Raw genomic sequence first — 14303 nt, forward strand, 5'->3', positions numbered from 1 at the left:
GATAAATTCTTATTCCACATACTTGTCTTTCCCATGGAAATGAATGGAACTCCTACATGGTGCGTGCAACCACTTCTAGGTTGGTGGCCCAACTACGCCCCTATCTGGATAGGGAGAACCTCACGTCAGTTATCCATGCTCTGGTAACCTCAACATCGAAGACCCTCCTCCGGGTGCCTACTCATAGGGAAGCTCGGAGGGTGGCAACAAGAAAAAGGGCCTTCTCAGTGGTGGCCCCCGAATTGTGGAATAGTCTTCCTGATGAGGTATGCCTGGCGCCAACATTACTATCTTTTCGGCGCCAGGTTAAAACCTTCCTCTTCTTCCAGGCATTTTAATATGTGTTTTAATATGTGTTTTAATATGTGTTTAATATGTGTTTAATATGTGTTATAAATGTTTTAAATTTAATAATTTTAAGGAAGCCCATTTTTACTGTTGTTTGAATTTGTTCTAAAATGTGTTTTATTGTATTTTGATACTGATTGCTGTGAACCGCCCAGGGAGCTTCGGCTATGGGGCGGTATATAAATTTAATTAAATAAATAAATAAATAAATAAATAAATAAATAAATAAGAGTTTCAACTGGCTAGATCAGGCCCACAGGTTGTACGCTCCTCAGGGCACTTAACCTGTTTTTATTTTATGTTGTTCTCTGAAGCACTGTGTATTCCAGTCTTTGCCAACCTGGTGCCCTCCAGAAGTTTTGGATGACAACTCTCATCAGCCCCAGCCAACACAGCTGTATGATGTTGGGCTAACGGGAACACAGCCAAAATATCTGAAGGGCACCAGGTTGGCAAAGACTGGTATATGCAAAGAGCACACAGCAGTAATTTCAATCTGGCAGTGTGAGCTGGCTGTGAAGCAGTCATCTCTTCCTACCCACAACCCTGACGGAGACATTTTGAAAGCAGCACCCTTTGGTTCCCCATGGTGAGAAGAAGTGAAGAACTATTTCTTCTCTGGAGGAACATACTAGAGGTTTCCCCACCTGGTTACCACAGTTCAACAAGTCCAAAATGCAGCAGCCGGCTTATTGGCTGGGGTCCCATTTAGATCTCATGTAACCCGTTTTAAAACAGCTGCATTGGTTGCCAGTTTGTTTCCGGGCTCAATTTAGGGTGCTCATGTTAGTGTTTAAAGCCCTAAATGACTTAAGTCCCAAATATCTGAGAGACTGCCTCCTTCCCTACAAACCCTCTTGAGTCTTGAGACTGGCCCTCGTGGTAGTTTCACCGTCCTCAGAAGTTAGGGTGGTGGTAGTGGCCTGGAAGACGGCATCCTCTTTGGCGGCTGCTAAGTTTGGAACTCCCTCCTCACAGAGGTGTATCTGGCATCTTCTGAAGACACACCTCTTCACCCTGTGTGACCCACCCAGGGACTTCCTCATAAAGGGCAGGCAATAAGTGTAGTAGTAGTATTGGATAGTGAAAAAGCAGACAAGAGAAAAATCAACTCATTTGAAATGTGGTGTTGGAGGAAAGCTTTGCGCATACCATGGACTGCGAAAAAGACAAATAATTGGGTGTTAGAACAAATTAAACCAGAAATGTCACTAGAAGCTACAATGATGAAACTGAGGCTATCATACGTTGGACACATCATGAGAAGACATGATTCACTAGAAAAGACAATCATACTGGGGAAAACAGAAGGGAGTAGAAAAAGAAGAAGGCCAAACGAGAGATGGATTGATTCCATAAAGGAAGCCACAGACCTGAATTCACAAGATCTGAACCGGGTGGTTCACAACAGATGCTCTTGGAGTTCGCTGATTCATAGGGTTGCCGTAAGTCGTAATCGACTTGAAGGCACATAACAACAAAAGTAGTAGCAGTAATCAGTGGCAATCTGGTGACTGTATTTTGGCCCCCTCCTTTCTTATCCAGCAGGGATCTTGTGAACAAACAAACAAAATATCTGTAGTAGGGAATAAGAGCCTTTGGCCCTGCAGATGCTGTTGTCTCCAACTCCCCGTCAGGCCCAGCCAACATGGCCAATGGCCAGGGATGATGGGAACTGTAGTCCATAGGTTCTCCATCCCTGCTCTAGAGACTTTGCTCCTTGCTCAAAGGACACCTGCTGTTTTACAGAGACATGGCTGGCTAGCTGGCTAGGACAGGGGCTTAGCCTTCACTGGAAACCTTTCCCTCGGGCCTCCTTTTCTGTTCTCCTGGGTCTCACAGATCCATCCGTCTAAATCAGGTTGGCTGTAAACAAACGAACAAAACACCAGAAACAACCCCCCCCCCTGAGCCAGCTATTCCGTCAGAGCATTATTTCTGTACAAGTTCTGTAAGTGAAAATAAAAGATGCAGCGCATTAAAGAGAAAACACAATTTAGAAGATGCTCAGCAGCCCCCCTGAAAGCAACTGTTTTTCAAATAAACCTTTCTTGAGCATTTGATGCCATAGTTTTCTGGGACAAAATATATTTAAGCTGCTCAGAACATAATGATCCAAAGTGATGGTTCCCCCCTAGGCCACGTGGGCTGTCATTCCGCTCCCTGGCTGCGTCTAGGCAATTTGATGAATTTCTCCTCAGCAGGAATGGCTGCAAATTTGGAAAAGAAAAGAGCTCCTGGTTCTCTGAAATGCAGTTTGCATTCAGGCTCACACATGCAAAACTGAAAATGCAAAAACATTTTTTTCTTCATGGCCTGGATGGAGGAGAGTCAGGGCTCTAGCACACCTTAAACCTCGAGGAATGACTCCTTTTGCCCCCAGCACCAAGGAATCAATGGGTGTAAGGGGGCTTCAGGAATCACAGGATGAAGTGTTTGGTGCTATCACAGGCACTAGCCAAGAGGGACTTTCTGCAACTAGCTTCCCCCTCCCCCCAGGTTATAAATAGGCAGAACTGAGTTTCCAGACCTTGCCCTGGAACAGAAAGAGGCGGACTTGCACTGAAAAAGGGGAGAGACCTTTCAGAACGGCTCCACTGCTCTTAAAATGTTAAATCTGTTTTCACCCAAACACACAGGCAGTCAATTCTGCAAAGCGTCCCTCACTTTTTGGGGTCAACCAGCTGCAACTCAGCTCTTAATGTCACAAAGAAAGATGAGCTAGTACTCCAGACAGGGTCTCCTTATGCCCTGCTTCCTGTCTGTCTGGGGGTCTCTCAATAGGCTGAGTGACTTGTCCAGACTTCCTGCTGTTGGGCTCATACTGCCCTTTCAAAAGCCCCTGAAGCCTCTGAACTGGCTGCCTTTTCACATCACTCATCCCTCCCAGCCAGCCCACTTCCAGCCCTTAGGGGAATGAGGATGGATCTTGACATAAAGGGGATTGATGAGCGTGGAGTTACAAGGAGAATATGGACTTGTCTTGTGTCACTCAAATCCAAGGAGTCTTTGTCAGGTAATGAAGAGGGCATTTAAATATAGGCCAGGCCAGAAACTAATTGCATTTGCTGAATTGAGGTACGTATTAGATCAGCCGAGCCAGGACCACAAGCCCCAAAAGGCTGATTCTGTTCAAGGAGATCCAAGCTGGAAAAGTGACAGGCAGGCAGGGGGGTGCTTAGGGTGGGCTCATGTGGCACAGCCCAGAATGTGTGTGTGTGTGTTTTTAAAGAAAAAACCTTGAATATTTTTCTTGATGGGTATGCGTGATTTGTGCTATTCAGTAAGATATGAATTTGGGGAAACAAATTAATATTACTTTATCAAGAGACTGATTCAGGAAGTAATGATTGGCGGGGAGGTAACTGAAGGAGGACTGAACTGATTTGGAGCAGCCATGCTATATGAATTCAAGGAAAACGGATTTGGAGCAAACTAGTTTGTGTGGGTGTGTGCAAATTAACTGAGGAATACACTGGGGGTGATTTGGATGGGAAATTAGTTGGCTTTCCTTCTGTGACATTTAAATTCTAAATGTATGTCTCTCTATATAAGTTAGCATGTGCAAATGTGTCTATGGGCCTGTGCCCTGAATCTTTTAACAACCCAGCAACGCCTCTGCAGTCAGGACAGCAACTTGTGGCTGAGGCAACTGATGGCAGAGAAGGGTATCCTAGGGAGGGGGACGATGACAAAGAAGTCAAAGAGTAAGTAACAGAGTGGGTGTCTGGACTTGAGGGGTGCTAGAAGCTTAGTCCTCTTGTACAGGAGGGTATATCCATGTGGAAGCTTTCTAGCCAGGGTTCAGAGTCTTGGCATGCAACCAGAAGTGAAGGCAATTTTACTGGGCTCTCCCAGGTTGTTACCCTTCACCAACTGTGGCACTGATTTACACAATGGCACCTCTGACAGTTACCAGCTCCAATAAACACTCTTATCCTGAGTCATCCAGTAGACAACAGAGACAAAAGATGGTTTTAAATGCTTTAGTCACACTTTATATTGAATATAATTCCTAACAGGCAATATTCCTACTCTCTCACAGCCATACAAACACAAACTATTAACTATTAACCTGATACCTAGACAAAACAGTTGGTTTACCATTTCCATACAGGCAGAAACAACCTATTATCCAGGTGATCAGTCTGGATAACAGGGAAAGACTCTTACCAAGCCAGAGGCATATTATAGTCATGATGTACCCGTCTTTATTGGGTGTGATGTGATGGTGATGTGATGCGTCTCCATTACTACTACTGGTCACTTATATAGGCCTTGATATACCTACTCCACCCCAGGTGTTCCCTTGGGTGTTCTTACCTTATCCTGGGCAGCCTGTCTATAAAGTCTCATGATCACCCCATCTTTGTCTTGTTTCTCACTTATAGCATGTTTTCAAAAACTTACATTTTTCTTAACAAGTTTACCCCTTCACATCTATTCCTACCAAACATTCTTCTTCACCCTTAACTATCAGCTGTCTCCCACTGTCTCTTCTGCCCTCAGGCTTCTTGACTATTCCATCATCCTAACTCAGGGCCCTTCTATGACCTTTCCCCAAGCTGGTATTTCATCCAATACCTTTATATTTAGAGGTCTCATCACAGAGCATTTTCTGGGGTTCCAGGCTCTCTCCAATTCCATACATATGAAATATCAGAAGGTAGCAGTTTTAGGAGGAAAAAACGGCCATCTTTGCAACAATATGACTTGCTTGCATGTGGGGTGCTCAGATGTCAGTACAGAGCCAGGAACCACAACAGGGAATAAGCCAAACGGTCAATTTCACTTTCTCATTTTTATCAATCCTAAATTCAGTCCTCCACATTTCTGCATCCGTTTGCAATATTTTTTAAAAAAGATTCCTTATCAAAATTCATCAGCATTTCAGTGTGAATTTCTCCTATTATACACATATTTTTGTATGCAATTTTGCCTAACGTACACATGTTTGCAAGCAACACTTCTACTATAATGAATTTTTGCACACATTATTTGGTTGGAGAACCACACTGCAAAATTTAGAGAAGTGCACATTTCAAATGATAGCTATGTTTCAGTTTCGGAAAGTGCAAATTATGTAGGTTTCTATTAAAATACAAACTGATTCCCCACCCCATCATCCTTAGCTAAGTCAGAAGAAGCCAGCGCCAGGAGGACTGCTGTTACCAAGGCAAAGTCCAAGATTGAACACAACACCTTTATAGCCAGTGGAGTGGAAACTGGTGGCTCCAATGTCTGTGTGGCACTGAAGCCGCACTGGGTTTGAGGTACTTGCCTTGAACAGCTCCTTGAAAGTTCGGACTAAAATCCAGAGCGGATTCATTGCCCCACTGACATTGGAGCCATGAGTCTCCACTGTTTATAGCCCTTCCTGTTGGCAAGGGTTGATGGCTAGCCTGGGTGGGCAGAGCCACTCCAGTACCTGGGAACCCTTCACTGCCCAAGGACATGCTCTGACCTGTAGCCCTGGAGGCTCATCACAGAAGGCAGCCATGCAAAAACTGTGAGTTCCTGACCTGGCAGCTCCTGACACATGTGGCGAGCAAGTGCATTGAGGGGGTGGAGCTTTTATAAAGGCCAGTGAGCAGCTCTTGGCTTATTTTAATGGATTACTACTTCCAGTTGGTCTTTGGCTGGAACCAGAGGCAAACAAGCTCAGTCTCGGCCCAAGATCCCTCAGGAGTCAGGACATGCTGAAAGCTTGGGTGGATCCCACAAAAGTTCCTGTGCGTTTATAACCATTGAGACAACAGATTATCACTGGAGGAAGGGAAAGTGCACATGAAACATCTCTGAGGATGTTCCAGGGACTACAGAAACCTGAGTCCGCAGCTGGGCAAGCCAGGGGCCACATTTGGCCCTCAACCACATTTTATGTGGGCCTGACACCTTTAGAAATTGCCTCATTCTTTTATCTCATCACAGTTCTTTCCTTCCTGTTAATTTCCTCTTCCCTGGCTTAGTAAATAAAATACCACTTTCTAGGTAGTTTCAGCATAACTGGAAGGAGGGGTGTTTTATTTGATAAACTAGAAAAAAACTATTTTCTTGTATGCATGGCTTGGGAAAAAGAAGTTCTCCCTCAGCTGTCTGAGAACAAATTGGTAGGTGTCTGACATATACACATGTGGGTGCGTATAGCACATTGATGTCAGAAGGGAATTGCTTTCACTTACTTTCCAGAACAGTAGGTGTTTCTGTCCACTATATTAAAAAAATTAACTTAAAATTTACACTCTGTATACTTAAGTGTAACCCCATCAAAGTCAGGGGGGCTTGCTTCTGGGTAGGCCTGCATTGGATTGGAAATTCTAGTCTGAGGAAACCATGGTGAACATTGAAGCAGGATACTCTTTATTCCAGATTAGTAGTTCTGTCTGGACTACTGTAATGCACTGTATGTGGGGCTGCTCTTGAAGACAGACAAAAGGCTGCAGCTAGCGGAGAATGTATTTATTTATTTATTTATATACCACTTTCTTGTAAAACATCAGAGCAGTGTACAGTAACATAAGAACATTTAAAACAATACAAAAACAATTTGTAGGGCTGCCCTTGGGCCTGGTCTAGAAACTCCAGCTGGAGCAGAATGCAGCGGCTAGACTGCTGATGGGGGCAGATGGCTTGATAGCATGTGACACCTCTGCTAAAACATCTGCACTGGCTACTCAAAAAGCATTTTAAACATCTGCATAGGCCTGTCAGCACAAAAGAAATCTTCAAGAGATGCCTGAAAGTCAAAAGTGAGGATGCCTGCTGAATCTTTGCTGAAACAGTGTTCCATAGCATTGGACCAGTGACGCTAAATGCCTGACTTCTGGTTGAGGCCAGTCCAGCCTCTGTAACACAGGGAATAACTAGCAGTGGTCCTCCAGATGATCTCAGTGATCAGGCAGAGATATAAGGGCTCAGGCAGTCATTAAGGCACCCTAGACCCAAGTTATTCAGGTCTTTGTAAATCAATACAAGAATCTTGAACCTCACCCAGTAGGATATGGGCAGCCAGTGCAGACGTTTTAGCAGGTGTCACATGCCACCTGCCACCTGCCCCCATCAGCAGTCTAGCCGCTGCATTTTGCATCAGGTGGAGTTTCCAGACCAGGCCTAAGGGCAGCCCTACAAATTGCACATTGCAGTAATCCAGTCTCAGGGCTATCAATGCATGGACAACAGTGGCCAGGTTATCCTGATTCAGATACGGCCATAGCTGGTGTAACAGAGGAAGTTGGTAAGAGGCATTCCTAGCCACCAAGGTCACTTGGACCTCAAATGACAAAGATGTATGCAGGAGTACCCCCAAGATACGTAAGTGCTCCTTTAGAGGGAGCAGAATGTGCCTGCTAGGAGGGTATGTGGGGCAGCCTAATGGGACCATGTGTCACTGGTCCTGAAACGCTGCATAGATTGCCAGGGAACCACCAGATCCAATTCAAGGTGTCAGTACCAGCATATAAAGGCCTACGTGACTAGGGACCCAAGTACCTCAAGGAGTGCCTTCCCAGTTAACCCTATGATTGGCAGGTGAGGCCTTGTTGGTGATGCCACCACCAAGGGCTGTTCGGCTGGCATGACAGGGCCTTTTCAGTGGTAGTTCCACATTGGTGAAATGCCCTCTCTGATGAGGTGCATCTGTCTCCCTCTTTGATTTTCAGGAGAAATTTTTAAACATTCCCTTTTACCCAGGCATTTTCTGGCTGAAAAGACACTGCTCCTGACAACCCTGAAGTCACTGATTTCAGAATTTCTTTAATTGTTTTAGAACGTTTTAAACTGTTTTTAGAATGCTTTTTTAAAAATGGTTTTGTTATTTATGTGTTTGTCACCTGAGAGAGAGGGTGGGAGATAAATTGAATAAATAATAAAAATAATAAGTTAATCCAGAATGCTTTTGTCTCTGGCTCTACCCACAGTTAGCCTGTGGCCCTTGTAAAAAAAGGACTACATGAACTTGAAAAGGAGTAAGTCTGAAACTGATACGGACTAGAACCATTCACCCCAGGCTTAATTTTCATCACATGTGCACACAACACTTGTGTATTTGGGTGCATGGGAACTTCCAGATGGGTGTTTATTGTAGGATTATATGCAGGGGGGTTTGTGACATCCACATGGCACTGTCAGCATCAAAATGCCAGCCCATATTTGATCCAGATTAGGGATGGCAGAGAAATTTGATTCAGATTTCATTTAAAGCCGAATTGATCAAATTTGCACTTTCCAAACCAATATGAGTGCTAAAACACAGCCATCTGTTGAAATTTGCATTTATCTGAATTTTGTGATCTATTAGGGGAAAGTGTGCACAAAATGAACATATTAGTGAAAATAGCATACAAAAATGCATTATATTGGAATAAACCGCTTGCAAAAATGTGTACATTAGTCAAAACTACATAAAAATGTTTTATTAGGAAATTCACACTAGAATGCTGAAGAATTTTCATGAGTTTTTTTTAAATTGTAAATTGCTGCAGAAATGTGGAGAACTGAATTTAAGATTGGAAAAATGAGAAACTGACAGCATTGAACCTGGCAGATCCTTCCATCCCTAATCCAGATTTACACTTTTAGTAGAAAATCTGCTAAATTAAAAAAGTCTGTTGCCAATGACCCATTTGCAATATTAAGCCTCCAACTGGAAGCATTCTATGTGCAGGCTTGATTACAATCGGAGTGCTTCCTTTTGCCCTGAGCATGCATGTTTCACATGTGTGCCTTGCCCGTATGCTCATTTGCATGGCAATGAGTGCAGCGCAACCCTGTGAATATTCTAGCAAACCAGCAAAAGTAGGTTACCTGTCATGCACGGCGTCCCTGTGATAAATGGCAATTGAGTGCCATCTCCCTCCCACCCGGATATGTGGTGGAGCCTGCTCTGGAATATCAAGGAACCAACAGCTTTGCTTGGTTCCAACCAAGCAGGGCAGGGGGAAAGAGAAAAACCGCTGTGCTGTAGCGGCTTCTGACAGTAATTAGCCTGCATTGGCTCTACTAATTGGAGGAGCTGCACAGCACTGTAGGAAGTGGAACCACGAGGATGTCAGACAAGGGGAAGGCTGCATTGCCAGCAGATTAAGGGAGGGCTGGGACTGCCAGGGATCTGTGTTCGGAATCAGAAACATTCAACAGGTGCTAATGTTGTTTCTATCCACAACAATAGGTGACGGAAATGCCAGTTACTTCCCTGAGCAGAATCCCCTTGGCAGGAATCAGACGCCTTGCAGAAGTGTGTGGCTGGAAGGCTGGTGAAGCTTTGTAGCTGGGAAATCCCTGGTTCAATCTTTACTGTGATCTGTCACGAACTCACTGAGGGCCAAACTAGCCATTCACTAGATATGGAAAGTTCTGTCAATTTCGATTCTCTCAGTTTCTCAATTTGTTCCAATCTTAAATTCAGTTCTCCACATTTCTGCAGCAATTGGCTATTTTTTTTAAAAAAAATCCTCATGAAAATTCTCCAGCATTTTAGTGCAAATTTCTCCTAACAAGCACATTTGTAAGCAGTTTTGACTAATGTACACATTTTTGCAAGCAATTTCTTGTCATATAATGCATTTTTGTATGTTATTTTCATTTGTCTATTCATTTTATGCATTTTTGTAAACATTGTTTGGTTGGTGAACTGCACTATAAAATTCGAATAAGTGCAAATTTTGAAGGATGGCTGTGCTTCACTTCTCATACTGTTTCTGAAAGTGCAAATTTGATAGATTCTGCTGCACATGTGAACTGAATCAAGTTTCTCTCCCATCCCTATAGGTAGCTTCCTAGTTTTCTAGACGTGAGTAGAGGGTGCCAATAGGTGCTTTCCTGCCATGCGTGTGTGTGTGTGCGTGCTTAGTAACACCCCACCCCTCTTCCTTGTCAAACAATTTTGTTACAGATGCCTCTTGTGAAATAATGATATACAACAAAGAAAAGTTATCTGAGCATATTCAGAGCACTGAGGAGAGCTTCCTTCTAGAATACATGCCAGGGCTCCCATGCAAGCAACTTTCAAAAGAAAACATATAAAGAAAAAGGAGTCTTCTCCCCTTCACTTCAAAAGAGACTGTTCCTCAGCCATAGAAAGACTAGCTTACAGCTAGAGACAGAAAGATCTTTCAATTTCAGTTCTCTCAATTTCTCATTTTTCCAATCTTAAATTCAGTTCTCCACATTTCTGCAGCAGTTTGCAATTTTTTAAGAGCAAAGACTCCTCATGAAAATTCATCAACATTTTAGTGCATATTTTGCCTAATAAACACATTTTTGTATGCGGTTTTGACTGATCTACACATTCTTGCAAGCAATTTTCCATATTATGATGCACTTTTATATGTTATTTTCATGAATGTGTTCCATTTTATGCACATTTCCCCATAATATATGCATTTTTAAAAAGGTTGTTTGATTGGAAAACTGCATTGCAAAATTAAGATAAGTGCAAATGTTGTGTGGTTGTGTTTCCTTTCTCACATTGTTTCGGAAAGTACCAATTTGATAGATTTGGCTTTAAATAAGAACAGAATCGAATTTCTCCCCTATTCCTACCAGCAGCTTATCCATGGGGTGGGGGCAACAGACATCATTGCCATAAGATATGGTGGGGGCCACTAGCTTAAATAGGTTTCTTGAAAATAAAAGATTAGGCTAATTATGGCAGGGAAGTCCATCAACAGCTATTGATTCGTTCTTCCATTTCCATGAAACCTCCAGGTATAGAGGCAGTATATCTCTGCATACAAGGTGCTGCAGATAAGCAGCAGGGGAAGGCTCTCCTTCTATGCATCTGGCCGACCATTGCTGGAAACAGAATGCTGGGCTTGCTAGTCCTTTGATCTGAGCAGTTCTGATGCTGCTGCATTATAAGCCCATGCTGGATTGGCAGTACATTAGGCCTGCTTCTACCTTTTTCTGTCTGATTGGGTGGGATTCAATGCTGGGTCTACTCAGAGGAAACTTACTGAAGTTAATGGACAGGACTAAATAAGGTTTGTTAATTTCAATGGGTCTATTCTGAGTAGAACTAACTAGAGATGTGAAGGCCCAGGAAAAAAACATTTTTTTTCTGAAAAATTCCAGGGAAACAGGAAAAAACATAAAAAGGGGGAACAACAGTTTCCCCCCCAAATTTTTCCATTTTTCTCCCAGGCCTTCACATCTCATATGTTTTTTAACCCTTTTAAAAGATGTTTTAAAAGCTCTTTTTAATAAATGTTTTTAAAGTTGTTTTGTTTTGGTGTATTTTAGGGTTTGTTGTTATGATGTTTTGGTGTGTTTTTAGCGCTTTTGTTTGCCGTCCTGGGCTCCTGCTGAGAGGAAGGGCGGTATATAAAACAATAAATAAATCTCTAGATCCAATCTGTTGGGTGGTATTCAACTACGTCCTACTCAGAGTAGACCCACTGACATTAATGAACTTAAGTTAGTCATATCTATTTACATCAATGGGTCTACACAGAGTATGAATAGCGTTGAATACCACCCATTGTCTGGAAATGTTCTTGCACGAGTAGAACCACAGACACAATTACATTTTCAAGAAAACATACAATCTCAAATGCCCATGACCTGTGCAGAATAAAGGTGCATTTCAGCGTTGCTGAAGAAGCAAGCTGCTCTTTAAAAGTTCATTGCCTCTTCTGCATACAGTGAAAACTTTTTTAAAAAGAAAGCAAGTGAACACTTCTCTTTAAACTCTCAGCATTTTCCTCTGTTTTCATTAGGGCTGGGGGGGGGGGTTTGCCTGAAAGAGGACCAAGGATTGTTGGTGGTCTTACTGTTTAAGAACTGAGCTAGGGTGATTTAGTACCTCCACTGAAGAAAGAAAGAAAGAAAATCCCTCTGCCTTCTTAAATGGAAATTATGAATCTGCATTCTGCCTTAGTGGAGGGCTCTCTCAGATTTCCCATATCCAGAGATGCTTCCACCCACATCTTCACTGCTTCCATATTTCACTGAGGCTTAATTAATCAGCCTTCGTTGTGTGCATCAGGATCCACACCTCGATGAAGCCACAGCAACGCAAAGTGCCATTAATTCTTAGGCTAAATAATATGCCAACAAGGGACACAGAGGCAACGGCAGCAGAAGCAAACCTAAGCTGTTTTTAAGCCAGTTATCACAATGCCTGCAGGTCCCCCATTTCCAATGACAGGGAAAGCAATCTTGAGCTGAGAAGATTGGTTGTGTCCACATCATTCAGATCACTCACTCAAGCGAATTAAATGCTCTGCGAGTGGCAGGCATGCAGGGGGAGTTGTGGGGGCAGGAAATAGGACTCAAGCCTTCATCTTGAAGAGCGGAGAGCAAGTTCTGGCCTGCAGAGGATGCAGGGCCAGGCTATGTGAATAGTAAGAGGCAGTGCAGCTTAGTGAATAGAGATGTCAACTAAGGAGGTGCCAGGCTCAAATCCAAAAGGTCCACAGCTAAACGTGCTCCACATTCTACTTCCACAGTGAGAATGTGACTGTTGTCACCTGCGGGATGCTCACCACCAAGGAGGGCGGATGGCCCCAGCACAGGGAGGTTTCTGGTTCCCAAAGGCCAGGCCAGGCTAGGGTCAGCACCTTGACAGGAGATCAAGGTATGGATACAGGACCATGGCTAGTACTTCAAAGTTGAAGCCAAACATCCAACAGCGAGGTCTTGGACAAATTGTCTGTTTTATAGCAGACCTAGGTAGTCACTGACTGGAGGATCCTCCTTGCTGCCTCCTGGCCAGTCAAAGGACTTGTGCCACCTTCTGCAGCCATTGGCTCCTTCAGGGGAGGATCTCTCCAGGGGCAGTTGGTGGCTCCATGACAGTGAGGCAGTGGAATATGCTCCAGGTTTTAGTCTGAACTTTCAAGGAGCTGTCCAAGGTGTGGATTCCACTGCCCACTTACACGCAGCCACCAGCCATCCTGGGATCTCTCCAAAGGGCTCCCTTGATCCCCCGAGCAGTCTGTGGAGCAGCCATCAGAGTCAGGTGGCAGAAGTGTCTCCTTGGGCTTAGAGGCAAGCTTTGGTGCCTGTGGACTATGGAATGGATCCATCTCCTCTTTGGAGCTGCAGCTACTGGAAGTCTCTGCCAGAGTCCTGGTTTGGAGCCTTGACAAACACCTCCAATCCCAAACCAATGTATACTCCTTCTCAGAAGAGGATTTGTTTGTAACCCCCCCGGCATTTTACAAGAGCGAGCAATGGGACCTGCAGAGTTCTCATTGAGGTGATCGACTTCTGCCTGGGCTTTATCATTTCAGACTGCAGGTTGAGGGATTATATGAAAAAAGCCACCTCCATAGTGGGCTGGGGAGGGCAATCTCTGCACACACAAAGCTAGCATGTCAGAGAGAAGCAGAGACAGGATCCTTTCTCCCTGACATACATTTTGGCGTGCGTGTAGGAATCTTTTTTTGTATACAGGACTTTTCAGTTATGCAAGCCCTTACCTGCAGCCTGAAGTGGTGCAGTCAAGGCCCAGGTTTGACCCTCTCACTGATTACCAGACCTGCATTGCCTGGACCATGACACCCTTCGGTAAGAAGCCGGGGCTTCCTTGAAGCCCACAAGCAGTTCTTTACCTGTTAGTTAAACAGGGAACTCACCCGAAGAAAAAACTTTCCAGCTGATTCTGTGGCTTCAGCCCAGCCGCATCAAGGGCCACAGCAGTCCTCCGGCAGGGAGAGAGCACAAAAATGCATTCGCCGGGATGCACAGCTGGGATTGTGCCCTGGCTGATGGAGAATTGCTCCAGGATTAACCTGGGGAGACAAGAAAAAGCAGCCATTTAAAAAGAGATGAAAGGAAGGAAGACACTGGTTTTCACATTTCTGGGACACTGTCGGGCGGAAGCACAGAAGGTGCCTTGTACTGATCCAGACCGTCGGCCCATCTATCTCAGGATCCGCTGGCTGGCAGCTCTCCAGGACTCCAGAGAGGGAATCTTTCCCAGGCCTTCCTGGTGATGCTGGTGATTAAACCAG

At 44.2% G+C, this 14303-nt stretch overlaps 1 protein-coding gene across 5 annotated transcripts in view; it reads right to left on the reverse strand.

Annotated features, from left to right (window-relative positions):
• Positions 1 to 14303, reverse strand: part of FAM178B (family with sequence similarity 178 member B) — a 255029-nt gene that overhangs the window by 215465 nt on the left and 25261 nt on the right. For all 5 annotated transcript variants that reach the window (XM_061593084.1, XM_061593082.1, XM_061593085.1 and 2 more), the window contains exon 6: positions 13926 to 14081. In XM_061593084.1, coding sequence (XP_061449068.1) covers positions 13926 to 14081 — 156 coding nt within the window. The remainder of the gene's footprint in view (positions 1 to 13925; positions 14082 to 14303) is intronic.

This window comes from Rhineura floridana, chromosome 12, assembly GCF_030035675.1.
Source record: "Rhineura floridana isolate rRhiFlo1 chromosome 12, rRhiFlo1.hap2, whole genome shotgun sequence".
Taxonomy (NCBI): Eukaryota; Metazoa; Chordata; class Lepidosauria; order Squamata; family Rhineuridae; genus Rhineura; species Rhineura floridana.